General features: G+C 39.1%; 2 protein-coding genes across 8 annotated transcripts in view; one reads left to right on the top strand and one right to left on the bottom strand.

Annotated features, from left to right (window-relative positions):
• Positions 1 to 6,887, top strand: mat1a (methionine adenosyltransferase I, alpha). 2 transcript variants are annotated; one of them, XM_026932754.3, is made up of 9 exons: positions 3 to 245; positions 1,803 to 1,880; positions 2,092 to 2,214; positions 2,297 to 2,409; positions 2,498 to 2,641; positions 3,172 to 3,390; positions 3,498 to 3,680; positions 3,865 to 3,998; positions 4,686 to 6,887. In XM_026932754.3, the coding sequence occupies exons 1-9, from the start codon at positions 170 to 172 to the stop codon at positions 4,786 to 4,788; spliced, it is 1,173 nt and encodes a 390-aa protein (XP_026788555.1). In that variant the 5' UTR covers positions 3 to 169; the 3' UTR covers positions 4,789 to 6,887. The 2 variants fall into 2 exon arrangements, with proteins under 2 accessions (XP_053088402.1, XP_026788555.1); XM_053232427.1 differs by lacking the exon at positions 4,686 to 6,887 and having other exon boundaries at positions 1 to 245; positions 3,865 to 4,002.
• A 740-nt stretch (positions 6,888 to 7,627) lies between these two features.
• Positions 7,628 to 20,477, bottom strand: part of zgc:154058 (Transmembrane protein 150A-like) — a 28,125-nt gene continuing 15,275 nt past the window's right edge. For 4 of the 6 annotated variants that reach the window (XM_026939343.3, XM_053232428.1, XM_026939350.3 and 1 more), the window contains 3 exons: positions 19,300 to 19,427; positions 11,528 to 11,705; positions 7,628 to 9,986 (listed from right to left, as the gene is read on the bottom strand). In XM_026939343.3, the coding sequence (XP_026795144.1) occupies positions 9,742 to 9,986; positions 11,528 to 11,705; positions 19,300 to 19,427 (551 nt within the window). In that variant the 3' untranslated portion in view covers positions 7,628 to 9,741. Of the gene's footprint in view, positions 9,987 to 11,527; positions 11,706 to 13,316; positions 13,389 to 19,299; positions 19,428 to 20,477 lie in introns of those variants that run through there. The other 2 variants (XR_008301408.1, XM_026939360.3) reach the window with 2 other exon arrangements.

The following is a 20,477-nucleotide window of genomic DNA, read 5'->3' as shown; positions in this document are numbered from 1 at the left end:
CTTGCTTAGAGACCTGTTGATATTCAGTGATCTGAGTGTAGGATCTGAGATCCTAAAATCTGAAGGATATAAAGAATACATTTTAGCTGCACTTGGAAACCCTTTAAAAGTCCCTTTTAGATATTGCTTTCTAGTTTATTTCTGAAGTTTTCAGAGTTAGATTACAAACATGGATATAGTGAATAACTTCACAGATGATGGTTCTTTCATGTTCACGTCAGAGTCAGTGGGAGAAGGGCATCCAGGTGAGGCTTTAATTTCACAAAACATCCGTTTTCTGTACTCTATTTGTGTAGTGATAATGGCTATTAAATGTTTTTTTCTACACTGTTCTGTAAAATCCTGCTGTAATTTCTGTAATTTCCTAAGCTGTATAGCCCCACACGTGCAGACCAACAGCTACTTGCTGACACAGCAGTATACTTGCTTCAACAAGTGCCCATTGAGAGGATTGCTTGCTAATCTCCCTCACATGACTGAAGAAAATGCAAACAAAATACAGATTAGATTTCATATGGTGCAGTAGTGTACACTTGTAACCACTTACACTGACCATTTATGACATTGTGCTAAAAATGAGATTTGTGCAAAAGGATTGAGCTTGTGGTTAGCTTCAGAAGTTGGCTCACTTGATCATACACTTAGCTGGTATTCCATTCAGTGAGTACTACGGCATTGCTTACAAACACCCCACTTTTAGCACTCATTGCCCCCTGGGAGGAGTATCTGCAAGTACTACTAAACTACTGAGAATATTTCAACTTTTACCCACAATACACAGAATTTGCAAAATGCACTAGAAATATGAACTACATCAGGTATCTGAGCATTTGATTACATGGTTCACAGAATTGACCTTGGCACTGACAATGTTAATTTTTTACTAAGAAAACACTTTTCTGCAGCCTTGTGTGGGAATTAGCCAGACCTCCATTTATTATCAGTTTATGGGACAGTTCTTGGCTCATGTCATGAAACCAGCACATTTAAGTGTATGCAAACTCAATGAAAGCCATCGCTGGATTGCACTTACTCCAAAGAATTTTAAATGTCAAATGCCAACTCAAATGTGTTATAGAGTGAGTGATGCAAATCTCTCATGAAGCTCCTGGGTCAACAACCTTTGATACTAAATCAGTAAAGCATGATGTGGGTTATTGATGTGGGGAAAAAGCAGAATATGCGTATTATCTTTGTGGTTCACCCTTAAACATGCAGCGTAGACATGACCCCATTGGTTTGTATTGATGTTCAGGCCTTAGGCAGCTTCAGAGACTGTTTGCCCTCGTTGTTTCTGATGTAACACACAAAAGCTGTTGCTTCAGTGTGGAATGGGATGGAGTTCAGCTGAAAGGAGAGAAAGCATGAATGCATTCTCCTGCTCTTACTGAAGCATTCTACACTCTATTAGTGTGAAAAATCCAGGAAATCTTTAATTCCCAAGAATAAGGGTATATAAAGCACAGAATTAGGACATATAAAAGGGGTACATCCTCCTCCTCTGTTTTATATTAAATTTAAAAAATTAATCAAACAAACCAATAAACAAACCAATAAATAAATAATCTCAGTAGATTTTCTGTTCTTTTTTAGCATAATACTTTAACATTTTCAGGTAAATGTCTGATTACAGGGTCTTAATAATAGTTTTAATAACATTAAAGCTACTTTTCTCTTACACATGCATGCGTTCATGTGGCAAGAACAAAACCATAGTGATACAGACTCTGGAAAGAAATCCTGACTGCTAGTTCAACTTTGTTTAAAAATAGGTCTTATTATTCTGTTCCTGCTTTCTGCAGACAAGATCTGTGACCAGATCAGCGATGCTGTCCTTGATGCACATTTGAAGCAGGACCCTGATGCCAAAGTAGCCTGTGGTGAGTACATAAGGAATAAAATCTTGTCTACTGCCTGTTACACTGTACTATTCTCTCTGAGTTCTAGCAATAGTCACTAATGATTAGCCCTCTAATGTAAAACACTAACACTGGTGTTCATTCAGCTCCAGGGATTTTTTTATTTGTTGTTGTTAATCATGGTATATTTTGTAGACATGTCTCTGATTATGTTGTTTATCTTATATATTAGAGACTGTCTGTAAGACTGGTATGGTGCTTCTGTGTGGTGAGATCACATCCAAGGCCAGTGTGGACTACCAGAAAATTGTGCGGGACACCATCAAACACATTGGTTATGATAACTCTGATAAAGGTAAGAATACACAGACAAATGGAGTTTCAGCCACTTTTTAGATACAGTGTTTTGTTTGTGTATAATTTCTATCTGATCATAGGTTTTGACTATAAGACCTGCAATGTACTGGTGGCTCTTGAGCAGCAATCTCCTGATATTGCACAGGGTGTACACGTCGATCGGCATGAAGAGGACATTGGAGCTGGAGACCAGGTAAAAACTAGAAAGAGAATAACAGCGTGAATTAGTGAATTAATTATAAGTACAATGGATAATCACTCTACAACTTCTGCTTTGGCAGGGTCTGATGTTTGGTTATGCCACTGATGAGACAGAGGAATGCATGCCTCTAACCATTGTCCTTGCCCACAAACTTAATGCCAAGATGGCTGAACTGCGTCGTGATGGCACTATTCCTTGGCTCCGTCCAGATTCCAAAACACAGGTTAGAATAAACCTTATGGTAGATTGTTCTGCAGTTGTGACTATGTAGACAACATCCTATCAGCTGCTGTGGTCATCTCACCTATCTATTAACCAATAGCTGTCTTTTCTAATGAGCAAGATAATAAGCATTCTCTTTTTATGAATGTGGTGAAAATGACCTCGAGAAGAGGGACACTCAAGGGCCATTTGCCTTACAGTTGGTAGGATGTTGCTGTCCACTCAACATTTTTAGTGTTGCCTTTAGAGCTTACCATCAACCCAAGCTGGGGTCCTCTGTGCAAGCTAAAATTTTCTTGCTCACAGTGTTTAGCCTTAAAGTGTATACCCTCCAAGTGGCTATTTTACTGCCTCTGTAGATTCTTATTTAGAGCCCAGCTATGCCAGGATATATATTGCTTATAGCCATTTAAGTTTAAGAACTTTAAGAACTTTCTGTAATAATGTATAATGCACCCAGAGAACTCTCATAATGAGAGAGATATACAGTGAATGTTCCTATAATATGCTTGGGGTTCTCCATACCTGCAGGTGACTGTACATTACAAGCAGGAGAACGGAGCCATGATTCCTGTGCGTGTGCACACTGTGGTCATTTCAGTCCAGCATGATGATTTCATTTCACTGGAGGAGCAGAAGAGGATTTTGAAGGAGAAGGTCATCAAGGCTGTAGTGCCAGCTAAGTATCTTGATGACAACACCATATACCATCTACAGCCCAGTGGCCGCTTCGTCATTGGAGGACCTCAGGTGAGTTTCTTCATGACACATTCTTGGGTTTTTCTTCATGCTTCCATTCGCACAAGAATTAAAGCACTGATGGCAACAGGTTGACTGCTAATTTGGTTGAACCTCAGGGAGATGCTGGACTCACTGGGAGGAAGATCATTGTGGATACGTATGGTGGATGGGGTGCCCATGGTGGTGGAGCATTCTCTGGAAAGGACTACACCAAGGTGGACCGTTCTGCAGCTTATGCTGCCCGCTGGGTGGCCAAGTCTCTGGTCAAAGCTAAACTTTGCAAGAGAGTTCTGGTACAGGTGAGATAACACATTAACTGTGTAAAGGTTCTCCCTAAAACACAAATACAATACACTTCAGTAATAGAGGGCAGAGTACAGAAAACTGTGGTCTTGTATTAAGGATGAAGATAAATAATAAACCAGTTATAAAACAATGATGTAAAAATATACAAATTCAAGAACTTCTTGTCTTTTTGTCCAGGTGTCTTATGCTATTGGAGTGACCCACCCACTGTCTATCTCACTCTTCACTTTCGGTTCGTCTGAGAAGACAGAGAAAGAACTGCTTCATATTGTTAACAAAAACTTTGACCTTCGGCCTGGTGTTATCGTTAGGTAAGCTGTTTTCTTCTATATGGTACTTTCTGGCCCAAACATTTATGTAAAACATAGTAGCAGAAAGGACAAATGCTACATTCACATAACATAATACCAAGCCCATAATACCAATATATTAGAAAGAATCTGAAAAGAATCACCAACACCCCTTACACATGCTAATTTCACACTGATGCATACTTTTATTCCTATCATAAAATTGTACTGTAATATAATTTCACTAGCATGCTTGAAATACATTTAACAAGATAAAATAACATTGTTTTCCTTTACAAAATTTTTTTACATTTAAATGAATGAAATGTTTTTCTATCTACAGTTTGTCATAAAGGATATACAGATAGCACAAGAGGCTATAATTAATTTCTAGCTTAACAAACTAAACATGTCAGTGTATTTTGGGCCAAATATACTAACTTTTAGAAGCCCCAAAGGTAGTGAAGTTTCACCCAGTTGTTGAGAGATTGAATTGCAGTGATACCACAGCCATCCATGACCAGGATTCCAAGAGAAAATATTTGGCCCTGCTCTCTGCGTCAGAAAGATGGTATTACTCGCTCTCCCCTATCAGTTAGTGCGATGCTGGCTAGTCGTCGCTGTCTGTGAACTCATACACGAAAGAGGACAGGTTTGTGTCTCAAGCATGTTAGGCTATAAGCAGTAATAAATTACTTCTGTTGACAGGGACTTGAAGCTGAAGAGGCCCATTTACCAGAAGACTGCCTGCTATGGTCACTTTGGCCGGCCTGAATTTACCTGGGAGGTTGCCAAGACCCTGGCATTTTAAGCTGAACAAGGCTCGAGATGCTTCCAACCATACAGACCTCGAACAGAATAACTGAGAGCAGTCCTGTCCTCTCCCGTCCCTCTCTCTGCCTTTACTCATCTCACCATCTGAATACCATTATATTCATCTGAGGCTCAACACTGAATGAATATTATCATGCAGTGTAGGAGTTTAGAAGCAGCTGTCAATATAAAATAGACTATATGGCATAAAGTTTGTGGACACTTGACCATAATACCCATATGTGCTTTTTGAACATCCTATTCCATATTTAGTCCAACTTTGCTGTTTTAATAACCTCTGGGAAGGCTTTCCACTAGGAGACTTCAATCTTATCCGCGAAGAGCCGGTTTGGCTGCAGGCTTTTATACCAGCCAAACGGGAAGCACACTTGACAGATGATTGGAGACCAAGATGAACTGATTAAATAAGTGGAATCAGTTGTGGCTCTCACTTGGTTGGAGTGAAAGCCTGCAGCCACACCGGCCCTTTGTGGATAAGATTGAAGACCCCTGCACTAGCTTTTGGAGCATTCAGCCACAAGAGCATTAGTAAGGTCAGGCACTGATGTGTTCAGTGTGGTTGAGATCAGGGCTCTGTGCAGGACACTCGAGTTCTTCCACTCTCATCTTGGCAAACCATGTCTTCATGGACCTCACTTTGTGCATCGGGGCATTGTCATGCTGGAACAGGTTTGGGCCCCTTATTTTCAGTAAAGAGAAAGTGTAACACTACAGCACACACAGACATTCTACACAGTTGTGTGCTTCTAACTTTGTGGCAGCAGTTAGGGGAAGAACCACATATGGGTGTGATGGTCAGGTGTCCACACTTTTTTTTGTCATACAGTATATTTTCCAATTTTCCATATCTGTAGAAAATGCAGCATTTTTGCTCAAGCCAGTTTTATTTTGACATGCAAATTTAACACTATAAAGAGCGTTGGCAAGAAATTCCACAACAACTGCCTTTGAAACAAACCCACCACATGGAAATTTGTGCTGCTCAGGGAATGATTGCAGTACCTGTTCTAATTCAGAGCCACTCATATCTTAATTGTAAGTGCAATATATAAGGTGTAAGTGCAGTCACTTCCTGTCTCTTCAGTCTTAAGTACCGCAGCAGCTTCCACTGAGCACTAGATGAGACTTACAGTCAAGGGTACTTTTTAGAATCCTTGTGTGAATTAGACATGTTCTACAAAACCTGTTACAACTGGTTTCAAACACACAGATTAGCGCTGTTTTCATTATAGTGTCGTATACTACAGTTAATAATGTGTATGACTATCTAGTTAAAGTGCAGTTGTCTTGTCTTTATCGTCTCCACAAAAAGACCTGCTGCTTCTCATTGAGAACTGCTATTGACTGACAATTATTATTTTCTTATGTATTACTAGGAGCTGCAAAACACAAATGACCAATCAAATAATGCTGCTCACTATAATTCAGGTCACAACAAAGGGTGCAACTATACTGATTTTTTTTTTTTTTTTTTAATATACTGGGCATTTTTATTATACTGCAATTGCAATACATATGTAATTGCAATATGGTATTCTGTCCATGTTGCGCAGCTCTATTTTAAACCTGATACTTTACTAGATTTGTTGGTTTGAAGTGAAGCATGGGTATGAATTGGTGGACCATTATAATATTTAAAGTAAAATAAGCTTGGTGTGAGACTATTATTTCTTCTGATAAAGGTTTTAAATGTGTGCTTTAAAAAAAAATAAAAATACAGAGTATGGCATGAAAAATGAAAAACAGTGGTGTAGGATACATGCAATAATACATCAGTGTCAGCCTGTTTACAGATTCACTGTTATACAGTAAGAACATTATTTACAAACAGCTAGTGTAGGAGTGTGTGTCTGTGTAATCAGCTAAAACCCAAATCATGCCTGGTGACTGATGTGTGCTAATCCTCCTTTCTATATGTCCAAGCTACTCCTATTTATAGCAAGCACTATAAGTCCTGCCTGTTCTTATCAGACAAGTTCTGTTCAAATGTGCCCTGTCTTTGTTATACATGATTTTATCTGTGTAAATAATTGTGAATAATAATTATTAAAAACCTAAACAGCTATTTAATCAGAACCTGATTATGAACCTTAATTATGCACAGGTTATTGCATCATGGCTATTCCATAAAAAATGTCTATCTGCTGGATTGCTAATGCAGAAATACCTAAATTTAGGAACAAGTGCACCAAATATACACTGGAGTCCAAAAGTCTTTCAGATATGTAATCCCTTTGTTTTATTGATTGCGTGCACCTGAGCTGGCATGGACTTCACAAGTTTGTCTAAAACCTGATAATCCATGATTGATCAAATCCATCGGTGTGTCATCTGAACACATGCTTCAATGGAAGTGATAAGGCTCAAATAATATGAAATTTTGTACAAAGATGTTAACATGGTAAATATCACAAATTTGCTTAAATGGAAACCTAGACATGTCTATGTCTAACCTAGACATAGTGCAGAATCTTGAATATTGACTATTTGCTTAGTTTTACACTTTTCAAAATTCTAAAACTTTCTGTTTATTTCCAGTTTTAAATGAAAAAAAAAAAAACAACAACAACAGATTTTCAGTGTGATCTCAGACCTTTGGACACCACTGTATATTTACAGCATTAAATGTGGTCAAGCCACAAACATGTTAAATTCTACTTCACAGTGTACAGAGCCAGACATATTTTACAGCCATGCCAAAGTGCTACTACATTAAATGACATATAATATCAAAATCTCAGCTTTAAGATAGATGATATATCAAAAAAGTCATCCAATTGAGCATTTTAGACAATACAGAAGCCTTGGTCAGCAACTTTCTTTATATTTGCTTTATTTTTGCTCAGTTTAAGGCAAATATACAGTACAATAAATCATATCTTCAATTTATCCAAAAAAACCTTTCAGTCTTTGGTTTAATAAAAAGGCACAGGAAAGTGCCCTTTAATAGTTTATCAGTTATTTTACGCAATATCTGTTTTCTTCAATGTGTGTTTGCACATGTGCACTGAGGATGTGTATTTGTACTTGCTGTCTTTGATAGTGGATGTTGAATGTATTATCACTCTTTGCTCAGCAAAATGTTCTGTGACTGGGTTGAAGCAATAGCTCAGAAAGTGGATCAAGTTAAGCAACAGCCAGCCACGTCTTCAAAAAGTCATCACTGGCAAATCAAGCTAAAGGATCCTCCTGATTTTCTCCCTATACTGGACAGAGTAATGCTAAGCAATATCTCAGAGGTACTGCAGGTTTAAAACCATGAATGGGTAAATAGTCACATGGAAAACACAGACCAAAAAAGTGTACATATTTTTGCAAAACAGGTGTAATACTTAGAGTTCACTTGGAACATGGCAAATATGCTTCAAGTGTATGCCAGTTTTACTGTAAAACGTTCACTCATCAACTAATACTTAATCAGTTGAGTTTTATTAAAACCACAGACTCCAAGCTGGTGTAACAGATTTTCCTGAGGATTCGACTACAAACTAAAACAAGCACAACAGGAAACAACAATTTAAAATTTAGACTTGCCTTTGGTTGATAAAGACATGGAGCAAATTGTATATATTCTATGAATGTCACTAGAGAATGGGTAACAGGATTTCTGTTTAAGGGCACTTAAATCAGCATCCAACATAAAAAGTAACAGTGTGTAATAGAGTATATCCATCGGAAAAAATGGCTTTTTTGTGTAACGGACTTGCAGTCCTGCTGCAACTCATACATCAAAATATCACATTTTTGTGACACCTGTATGCATTTATGATCATAGTCACAAGATTAAGTCAGATTAAGCTGATAACTAAAACCACAATTAACCAAATACAAGGTGAGGAAATCAAAGAAAAGTATGGCCGATTGATGAAGCACAAATCTTTAACAATTAGAGTTGTGTATATAAAACAGGATCTGTTAAATCTGGTAAGTGGAATCTGTACTGTTCTTCTTAAACTAGAATTGGTTCAGAACCAGACTGGCAGGAAAATGTAAACAGACCTTCAATCAAATCAAATACAATTCGAATATCCCAGTCCACACCTCTCAATATACTGGCCTCAGGCAGAGATGAGCAAGAATATAATCACATTTACAAACCAACAAGTCAAATATACAGCAAATATGGGAATGCTCTGCATTAGTGTAAAGTTAACTCTTGCTGGCCTTATTGGCATTCCTTTGACAACATTTATAATACAAAACAAAGTACACTTTTGAAACCTTGGACTCTGTCCCTGACAGTATGATAAACATCACAGAATTACAGATTATTTATGGTGTCCATTAGACAGCTTTGCTTAGCCCCATTTCATAAGGCACAATGGTAATGATAGTCGCCCTGAACAGAATATGCAATGAGCAAAAAGCAAAAAGCACCTCTGTTTGAGAATATCAAACGCACTAAATGGCATAGGTATAGGCAATGTGGCTGAATATAAAAGGCAAAAATAAACTCCATAGTTTGTTAAACATTTCTGTTTTTTTTTATGAATCAACTAGAATTGGCACAGAATTGTCTCAGTGCCCACCCGAGCTTGCAGGAATGTGTTATTAATTGCTATCTCTGTTACATTATAACAGGCAGCTTCACAATTCCAATGCCATGAACATTCACAAAACCGACAACACATACCATATCAGCTCATATAGTCCATATAACACTGCTTCTTTAAGCATTACAGCCACTCTGTGTATGGGCTACAAAGAGAGTGACACTGAAGATGGACAATTATTTGGTCTCAAGAATGTGCAAAATTGTGTGCAAAGTCCTTTGGCAAAAGTTAGCTCAGATTAAGAACAGAAGTAGGCCAGATGTCCTCTGCTGAACTAGTGTTTTCCTCTGCACCCTACTGTACATACATGTATATAAGAAACAGGGAAAGAGAGAGAGTAGCATGGGCAGGCCTGTGCCACCTCTCCCTCCATGAGGTTAAAGCATGGACATGTTCTCAGGCTGGTGCTGACTAGTTCCAGTGAGGGACTCCATTTTGTGATCTTGGCTGTTGCTACCTAAATCTCCTCCTCTGGCCAGGACCATCATGGTGTTGCTGGAGATACTGGCAAACTCAAAGGCAAACGTGCCGTAAAACAGCATGATGATTACACAGAAGACCCACTCGAAGATGGCTGAGGCGTGCTGCAGGACAAAACTCTCCTGGACGAAAAAAACTCCACCTTGGGAACAACTGAGTTAAGGAATTCTCACAATGACAAGCAATCCCACACACCTTAAATAATGCATAATGTATAACTTACAATGTGTCATTATTAGAATCCCTTTACCTATACTTATACACTGATCATCCACTTTATTAAGAACACCTGTACACCTGCACATTTATGCAGTTATCTAATAAGCCAATCATGTGGCAGCACCACAATGCAAAAAAGCATGCAGGTACAGGTCAAGAGCTTCAGTTAATGCTCACATCAAACATCAGAATGAAGAAAAAAAGGTGATCTCTGTGACTTTAACCATGGCATGGATGTTGGTACCAGAAGGGCTTGTTAGAGTATTTCATAAACTGCTGATCTCCTGGGATTTTCACATGCAACAGTCTCTAGAGTTAACAGAGAATAGTGCGAAAACAAAAAACATTGCGTGAGTGATATTTCTGTGGCTGGAAACACCTTGTTGATAAGAGAGGCCAGAGGAAAATGGCCAGATTGGTTCAAGCTGCCAGGAAGGATATAGTAATGCAAATAATCACTCTTTACAACTCTTCTGCTGTTGTAGCCCATCCTTCTCAGGGTTTGATGTTTTGGGCACGCTGAGATGCGTTTCTGCTCGCCACGGTTGTAAAGAGTGCTTATATGAGTTACTATAAATTTTCTGTCAGCCTGAACCAGTCTGGTCATTCTCCTCTGATCTCTCTCATCAACAAGGTGTTTCAGTCTGCAGACCCTCTATTTACAGGATGTTTTTTTGTTTTTCACACCATTCTGTGTAAAATCTAGAGTCTGTTGAATGTGAAAATTCCAGGAGATCAGCAGTTTCTGAAATACTCAAACCAGGCCATCAACCATGCCATGGTTAAAGTCAGAGAGACTTCACTCATTCTGATGTTTGATTTGAATTTTATGCATTGTGCTACTGCCACATAATTGGTTGAACGGATAACTGAATAAATGAGTAGGTGTACAAGTGTATAGGTTTGTGGACACCTGACCATCACACCCATAGGTGGTTCTTCCCCAAACTGCTGCCACAAAGTTGAAAGCAAACAACTGTATAGGATGTCTTTGTATGTGTAGCATTACAATTTCCCTTTAGTGTAATCAAACGGGCCCAAACCTTCTCCAGCTTGATATGACTGCTACGCACAAAGCAAGCTCCATAAAGAAATAATTTGACAAGGATGATGTGGAAGACCTTGACTGGCCTGCACAGAGCCTTGACCTCAACTCCACTGAACACCTATGGGATTAATTGGAACGCCCACTGTGCACCATGCCCAACATCAGAGCCTGACTTCACTAAGACTCTTGTGGCCAAATGAGCACAAATCCCCACAGCCACATTGAAAAGCTGAAAAGCTTTCCTAGAAGAGTGGAGGCTTTTATAGCTGTTACTGGAACTGGATGTTCAAAAGGCACATAAGAGTATGATGGTCAGGTGTCCACAAACCTTTGGATAACTAATATAGTGTATTACATTAGTTATATAGTTAATAAGTATATAGTATATAAGACATTTCTATCACAGAGTAGGATACTGAGTACCAGGGCTACGAAGGCCAGCAGGGTCATGATGAGACGGAGATGGCCCATATTGTACTCACCCTGAGTCTTGGCCAGTTTGTAAGTGAGAGCAGACTGCACACTTACAAACAGCACGCTGGTGGGAAAAGCCACACCGGCCCCAACATAGTGCAACACCTTTGCGTTATCTACCTGGAACACACAAGATAATACATTTCATAATTTTACTTTGTAACTAAATAGTGATCCAAATAATGATCTAAATCACGATAAAGTTGCAGCATAGAAAAATAGAGACAGATACATTTGATAGCCATTAGCAAACAGCAATGTTGCAGTTCATATCTGTGCATACAGCATATGTAATAACACACAACTCAGAACTAACTAAGGCGTCACAGTACTTTGACAGCCTTGTAGCACGCTTCTCACTCTGTGTGTTATTTCCTATTAAGTCCCCATACCACAGGCTTCATTGATGTCACAGGCCACCAAAAAAAAAGAAAAACAAAACACAAAAAACACCAATTTGCTTGACTTACAAACAAGTACTTTTGTTCTAAAAGCCTGGTCCATGTACAAATCAGATACCCAACCAGCTTTGTTTACAAACGCAATATCTAGAGTATTAAGTACATCCAAAGCTGAGTGCATGTACATTATGAATTGTACTATATTCACGTACCTGTCGATAATGTCTGTGTTTAGCAATACTTTAAACAGGTTAGTTAAGCTACAAAATTCATAGAGAAATGTAGAGAAATGTAGCCTACTTCTCTACAAGACGCAAGGTATAAGAGTACCTTAGCTACATTACAGCTAAATCCATGATTGATAACACCCCTACTAATTTTAAATAATAAATCCAAAAAGCTGCTCAAGATTTTTTCCAGGATAAAGCAGTTATGTTTCCATACATGTATGTACGTCATGCTTCCAACCAACAAGAAATGCTTAACTGATTGAAAATATATAGCATACACATTAAGAAAATGAAATGATAGTAGTAGTAAAAGCTACTTAATCTAAAATGTGGGGATGCCCTCTATCTAATTGCTAGGAAATGGAGATAACTTTGAAATTTGAACTAGCACTGCTCGACTGGTCCCACCATTTGTCAGGGTACAAGGAAGGCATGCATCGAGACTCTTCTCTGTTCTGGCACCAAGGTGGTAGAATGAACTTCCCCTAGATGTCCGAACAGCTGAGTCACTGGCAGTCTTCAAACGACGTCTAAAGACTTACCTCTTCCTAAAGTACTTAAAATAGCACTTAAAAAAAATTTTATTGTCTGAGCGCTTGTCTATTACCTCCCCAACAGAGTTTTTGGACTGATGGTATTCCTAGTTTGTGACCTAGAGAGTCAGTATCAGAATGTATTTTTGATAGACTTCAAAGCACTTTTGTAAGTCGCTCTGGATAAGGGCGTCTGCCAAATGCCATAAATGTAAATGTAAATTACTTGAACTCATGCTCCTGCCCAACAGTGCTGTACAGATCTTTATATAAGCTACACACATTCATCACAATATGACCACCCCCACTCACCAAACATACAAGAAAGGTAGAACCTTAGTAGTATTTTCCACTGAAGTGTGTGTGTCGTGACAGCATCAAGCACGGTGATGTGTTAAACACTTCCTCTATGTTAGCATTCAGGATTATTTAGGTTCTGTGGTTTATATGAGGCAGAAGGTTGAACCAGTTGTTAGAAATAAACTTCACATATAGTTCCCAAGTGGGGCGCAAACAGTTTTCCCCAAAAGTATGTTAAAAGCACCATGCAGCGCAAGAGGTAATTACCGTGTGCATGGACTTCTCTGGCAGTTATTTTCAGCACTCAGTACACAGAGCTGTGGTATGGAGCTCTGAAGCCTGAGGAAAACAAACTCAGTCAGTACATTTCAAACAGGTCTGTATGATGCTGACTGTAAAAGTTCCCCTATACAACATGTGTCTTTAATGTAAACTATCTTTTAGTGTGGAAATATCCAGCATGTGAAGCTGATGCCTTTGAGACACAGAAATATGGGATTAACTTCGTTAAAATGGCAATTTATTCTCAGATTAATTATGAGCTGTAGGTCCACAAACTGCTTGTGAACCTAACCAGCAGAGAGCAGCAAAGCGCACCTATTCCTTTAAACTCTCTTCCACATAACTTGTCGCTAGACGTAGAGAGGAACTACTCCTACAGTTTATGCTCAAAACTCTCTACCTCATAACTGTAAATGGTGCTAAATCCCACAAGGAGCATGCATGTCCTCAGTGTTTGTTTACACATTATTAAGTGTCCTCTGCTCTCGGGTGTGCAGCGGGTTCAAGAGCAGGCTTAAGTGTCTCCATGTTCCGCCTTTTTTTTTTTTACTGTGGCGCCCGGGGAGCAGTTGGGGGTTCGGTGCCTTGCTAAAGGGTCTCACCTCAGTCGTGGTATTGAGGGTGGAAGAGAGCGCTGGTCATTCACCTACACCTACAATCCCTGCCGGATCTGAGACTCGAACCCACGACCCTCAGGTTGTAATGTGTATCCATTAGACCACGACTGTCCCCTAATGAGTAACTCATGAGTAACTCATGAGTAACTCATGAGTAAGCTGCCTTACTGTTAAACTGTAAGAAGGCTGCTATTGCTTTATACATTGCTAAATAACATCTAGACCGTCTCATCCCTGAAATGTCATGACTGAAATGCCAAGCTTCAGAACAATTTGGATTAAATTGCTGGATTTATTTAAGGTGGATTCTTTAACCTCTGGGGAAAGTGAAAATAAAATACTATTGATTTACACTGAAATCCTGTCATCAAAGTATGGTTTACTTTGATATCTATATACGTTTCTTTCCTAGTTAGGAATGAAAACAAAATGGAAGGAAAAATCTGCAGTATGTTTTGAAAGTCTATAAATGTCACTAATTGGGGGAGAGAATGTGCAACGTGGCGCTGCCTTCCTAACATGCACAGGCAGGTTTGTTAGAGTCTGCAGCTCCTCACACCTTGCACAACTCTACCTACACAGACCTTGTCTTCCCAGGTCCTTTTTCATGGATGATTGAGAAATCTATTTATAAAATTTTGGTCATAGCGAAAGTATAGCCAAAAAGATCTATTATATAACCTTCCCTGAAGAAATAATGTGTATCACACATGTTTGGTGGCTGAAGGCAGCGAGTTGGCTATACGGACATCGTGCATGGTGAGCATCTCAGCGGAATGCTCTAGAAGTACAGGCAGGCTGGCTGATGAGGTGCAGATGTGGTGTCCAGAATTCATTTTCCCGCTCTGGCTCGCCTGTCTGTTTGATGTTTCTCATTCCGAACTCAACACACATACAGTACCCATGAGTCATTTAAGCACACAGCAAATTCCCCTGTTTCGTAACAAAGGATGCTTAAAAAAAAAAAATCACATTTTTTTTTTTTGTTCCATCAGATGGCAGTCTTTGGTTTCACAACACAAGTTATCATAGTAAACATATTCACCAAGTTATTAGGACACAATACATCAATCCTTCAAACTAAATCCTGACAAGGACTGTATAGGACTTGTTGAAAGATTTTAGAACTCAACTCACAAATAATGTTTTGTCAAAAACCTCATGAGAGCCAAAGGCTTCACTGGATTCAGCTTCCCTCTATGAACTGGCTAGGGAGGTGGGGGCTTATTTGGCAGCAGGAAACTCTATTTACATTTCAGTCTGCGTTAATAGCAGTCGCAGTAGAGCACTATATGGCAGGTAGTAGCAATGTGAACAGATGAGTATGAGTAGATTGTGTACACATATCCCTCCTAAAAGACTCTGTGTGGAAAAGTTCCCACACAAACACGCACGCGCACACACACACACACACACACACACACACACGCACACACATTCAGACTTAATGGTTTGCAGACCTCATGTATTCCAACCAAACATGGAACTCTTGTGCTTGGCACTCAGCGCTGCTTTCCACACATAGAGACATCAATGCAAATAAGTGATTTTAATGTCCTGGAGACACAAGACTGCAGTAATCATTTCCAAAATGACATACAATCTTTAAAGTACTTCAAGTAATACAACTGCAGAATCTCCAAACATAAGTTAGACTCTTGCTTTTCATACTTAGATAAAGGAACAGATTAAGAATGGACGTTTCAATAGGTATACTCTCTCAGACATCCAGTTGATGAATCTGTATAGTTAAGAAGTGAACGGTTACACTATGAGAAGGAGAACTTGCTCTCCCCCTCTGTCTCTATAGCAACTGGCCCATAAAAATGTCTGTCTGGTGCCCTATTGGCCGACCTCCCTGCATTGCTTGCAAGCTGGGCACTCAGCCAAGTGTCCAAACATTACAGCTGCCTAAAACCCTAAGCCAACTAAAGAGCCAACACTGATTTATAATTAATGGTAAAAGATGTCAATTCCACAGAGTAAAACAATGCTCTTTGCTCAGTGATTCTCTGTGGGTCCAAGAGGATTACAGGGCCTCTTACAAATCTGTGAACTACAGCTTTGATACAACAGCCCTCGAGGAAAAAAAAAAAAAAACAAAGACAGAAAAACAGTAAGACAGGGTAGAACTCCATCTCAGCTGAGCAAGAGAACAATAGCTACAGGGGATACAGCATCAGAAGGTCAGTTCAATATTAAGCGGTAAACACTTTCTTGCACACACATGCACGTGTACACACAAGCTAAAACATAGCAACACATGGCTAACTCCCCAGTAGTGGATTAAAGTGTAACACATTAAACAGGACAGTTGCATTCATCTAAACCAATTTGGTCTATTTCTTACTTCCAGTGGCACATGAACAAGTAGCTCTACTCAGCACAATATGTACAGTTCACTGTGGGGCCATGCAAAGACCTTTAGATGAGCCAGTGCCCAAATTTATATAGGGGCACATAGAGTAAGATTTTGAAACACAAACTACAGCATAACCTGTAGCACAATCAAAATTTTAGCTACAAATTAACAGCATGGATTTGCATGTACTACACATATAAATTAGCAACTACTTGAAGATTATGATCAATTTAGGCAAGCTCTAACAATAAATATGTTACGCCTACCTCAGGGGTTCCCCGACTAGGGGACATTTGATTTAAAATTGAGATTGTGAGAGAAACTCAATTTATTTATAAATTTATTTTACAGATTTATTAATTAATTGTTAATATTTTGAAATGTACACAGGAGTCACATTCAGACAAGCCACATTTAACTTAATAGGGTATATTTATTTTAGTCTGTTTCACTATCCTGGCACACTGCACTATTGTAAAAAAGCACATAAAATGCAAGTAAAAATTTCCCTGTCCATCTACCGCCACTAAACAAACTAGCATTGTATCTCAAATTCTAGACCATTACTGAGTACTAACACTAACCGGTTTTCCTATTAGTTATTAGTCTTTGAATTTTGTGGCTTTAAACTTACTGAAAGGTCTGTTTTGCATACCAGTCTTCTGGATTTTCTAAATTAGTAAACACTTTTGAATGTAAGGTTAGAGTTTTTGATTTGAGGTGCAGCCCATGACAATAATCATGATGGCAGCCGAAAGTTTTAAAGAAAGACAGAGCTTGTCATGGTGTTTAAAATAGCCGTGCTTGAAATCGCTAAACATTTTACAGTTAGGCTTTGAAACCTGACAGACAGGGAAGTTTTGGCTCTGACATGCAATCTAGAGAATGTCCCTTCTAAATGTTCCAGATGTACATGTAATGTACCATAAGATACTCAGAAAGTATCAAATGTTAGTGTAATCCTATTTTATTTTATATTCCTATGTTTTAAGGGTGGTCAAGGCTTGGGGTCACAGAAAATTCATAATGTCCATTTGCCCATAAATGTTTGGGAACCCCTGGCCTACTTCCTGGAGGTTGTTCTTGATCTGGCCAACTATTGTGAAAGAGTTTTTCTTCACCAGGGAAAGAATTCTTCTATCATCCACCATAGCTGTCTCCTGGGCCTTTCAGTGTTCCAGAGCTCACCAGTGTAATCTTTCTTTTTAAGAAATGCACCAAATAGTTGATGTGTCCACACATAATGTTTCTGCTATCTCTCTGATGGGTATGTGACAGCTCTTTTAACAGCAAATGCCACAACTGAAATCAGCTCTAGCCCTTTTTATCTGCTTACTCATTTGTGAAATAATGAAGGAATAACACACACCTGGCCATGAAACAACTGGTGGACAGCTCAAAAAGCATACATTTTATATAACAATAACTTTGTCGGTGTCCAAATGTTTATGGACATAACTGCATCTACAGATTTTAGTAGAGATGTATGTTTTAGAACAGAGATGGGGTGCATCCTAATCTTTGAGGTTCTGTAGTTGTCTAATACTATAAAAACAGACAGATTGGCAATGTTGACCAGCAGGGAATAGCTGTGTAACTAGGAACATGAGTGGATGATTGTGACCTGCTAAGACTCATAGAAACAAGTTAGTGTCTATGGCTCGTATTGCTGATAATGACCTGGTCACAGTCCTACTGATGTCTGGATGACTGCACACAGAAACCTTTTCCTATTCAAACTAGGATAAGCCAGCCTATACTTTGTTCTCAAACTAGAGACAACACTGTAGCATTAACACAGTCAATCTAGTAAACATATATCAGAATCTGCAGGCAGCCTTATTAACTTACAGTTGAGTTTTCCTAAACATAACATACCTGACTCCAGTGTTTGTGCATGGTTCATTCGGGGACTATAGCCCTACTTTTCCTAGTCTAATAGAAACATGGTTTAAACTGCATTATATAGTTCTGCTTTTTTAAAGGAATACACTTGGTCTAAATCTAGTTATAAGTATAAACCTCACATCTTTTAACAACAAACAAGGTGGAAGTGTTGCAACCATTTATGGCATGGTATTTGTCATTACAAAAGTAACGCAGTAATAAATTAAAGCTGCAGGCAGCATTTTCGGGGGCCAAGCACCCAGACTCGATGAGCCACACATTCACAGACACGCTACAATTGTTGCCTAAGCAATCACAGGAAAGCAGAGCCATAACTTTAGGCAAAGGGATTCGAAAGTGATTTGTAGTTTCACTCATGATGTTTATGTTTTGACCACGGACAGTGGTGGAATTCTCTGAGTGTAGGAGGAAAGGTCTAGATGAACAAATGGGCAGCAGGGTCGCATTGCTGCAGCATTGTTTAGACAGGTGTCAGGATGATGTGATCCAAATTTGGTGATGATTAGACAAAATTTGGAGGAGGAGTAGCAAAAATGGCAGTTAGATGTAAGCATTTTATAGCATGTTATTGTTACTTTTGAACAGTAGGTGTCACTGGCACAAAATTTGTTGGGTAGCTTCACGTCATAGTCCTTAAGATGCCTACCAAGTTTCGTGTCAGTGCACAAAGTCATTGCTGAGATACGCCTCAATTCCTGTTTGGTTGCTTCACCAACAGAATGGTGGCCCATTACGGACAAACCATTTGGACTATTAAAAATTGCTTACTCTGAAGATGACGTGTACCAAATTTGGTGATGATGGGACAAATTTTGTAGGAGGAGTAGCAAAAAAAATGTTTTTGACAAAATCCAGGATGGTGGAAAATTTAATAGGCAGAAATTGACGTCATAGGGTGCATTGAACTTGTCTCGACCCAGGACACACAGTTCAAAAGTTATAATAAGGTCTTTGAGCTCTTGGTTCCAATAGTTACTGTTTTTGCTACTTCGGGAAAACAAAATTTATTCACTCATGCTACAGTTTATAGATCTCCAAGCAAGGATGTACTTGCTATTTATGCACGCCTCACTGCTCTCACCTGGAAGTTGCCCACCATGATGAGTCCTGCAGAGCAGATCCAGCCAGTGGAGAGGCTTGCTGTGTTTAACACGCAGTTCTGGCGCCTTTCAATCACATGAGCATAATGCAGCAAAACTATCACCATAACTGAAAGAGAATAAACACACAGAGAGAACACAGGAGCGATATAGATGGGTGCTACTCTCTATTATGAAGATATAGCTAGACACTGTTTTAATAATGCCTATATACAATTTGATTATCACATCCTAATAGCATTTAAGAAATAATCCTCAGATTTAAATCCTTACAATTTGTCCGTTTTAATTATGCCTTGTAGTCTTCCAGGCATGTGCGCTTTGCACTGGTTATGTATATTTCTGCCTGGTCTGATTCGTCTGTGCCAGATTCTGCACGACAAAAACCTGTGTCTGCTGTTTCCCCAGAAATTATTCATTTTTTCCTGGAAGAGTGAGGATATGAGGTGGCAGGAAGGGAAAGGAGGCCTATGGCAGGGGTAACAAGGTTGATTGTTATGTGCTTAGAGCTCTTATCTGGGCCGGCCACTCTGGTCTGCTCTGCTGTTTACTCTGTTGGGTTAATACTTAATGAGAGGTAACTGGAGCTAGTCAGCTAGGGAAAACTGTGGGGACAAAACTGCCCCTCTTGTCTTAATGCCAGTAACAGCCTCATTAATCTCACAGTCCAAAGGAAATAGATCCAGATATAGAACCTTGCATGCAGATGTCTCATTTAAATGGTACTCCATGGGAGAAGTACCATAAAAACAAATTCTAAGAATGTGTGTGGGCACCACACTTTCCTGTCAGGACCTAAATAATTTAAGAGATGTTAGGCAAGTTACAAGCATGGAAAAAGAAACAAGATGTCCGGGCAAAGGAAATTAGCCTTTATTCTTTTTAACAAAGCCCAGCTGTAGCCAAAAAAAATGCTTGTTTACACCATTAGCTTAGAATGTTGGTTGGAGTGAGGTCTCAAGAGCATTGTTCTCGACAGGTCTAGTAATAGACGTAAGCTGTGGCTATGTCCACTGTAGAGGACACGTAGTGAATACAGCAACAGGAAACAAATGTAAATCTAGCACACATCACAGTTCGCAGACAGCTAAAAATATCCATGGAAGGATGGTATAGCAAAACACATGTGCCAATCTAACCAACATGAAGTCAATCACTG

Source organism: Pangasianodon hypophthalmus, chromosome 3, assembly GCF_027358585.1.
Source record: "Pangasianodon hypophthalmus isolate fPanHyp1 chromosome 3, fPanHyp1.pri, whole genome shotgun sequence".
NCBI lineage: Eukaryota > Metazoa > Chordata > Actinopteri > Siluriformes > Pangasiidae > Pangasianodon > Pangasianodon hypophthalmus.
Note: the sequence above shows the minus strand (reverse complement) of the source record. Positions and strands in the feature narration are given on the sequence as shown.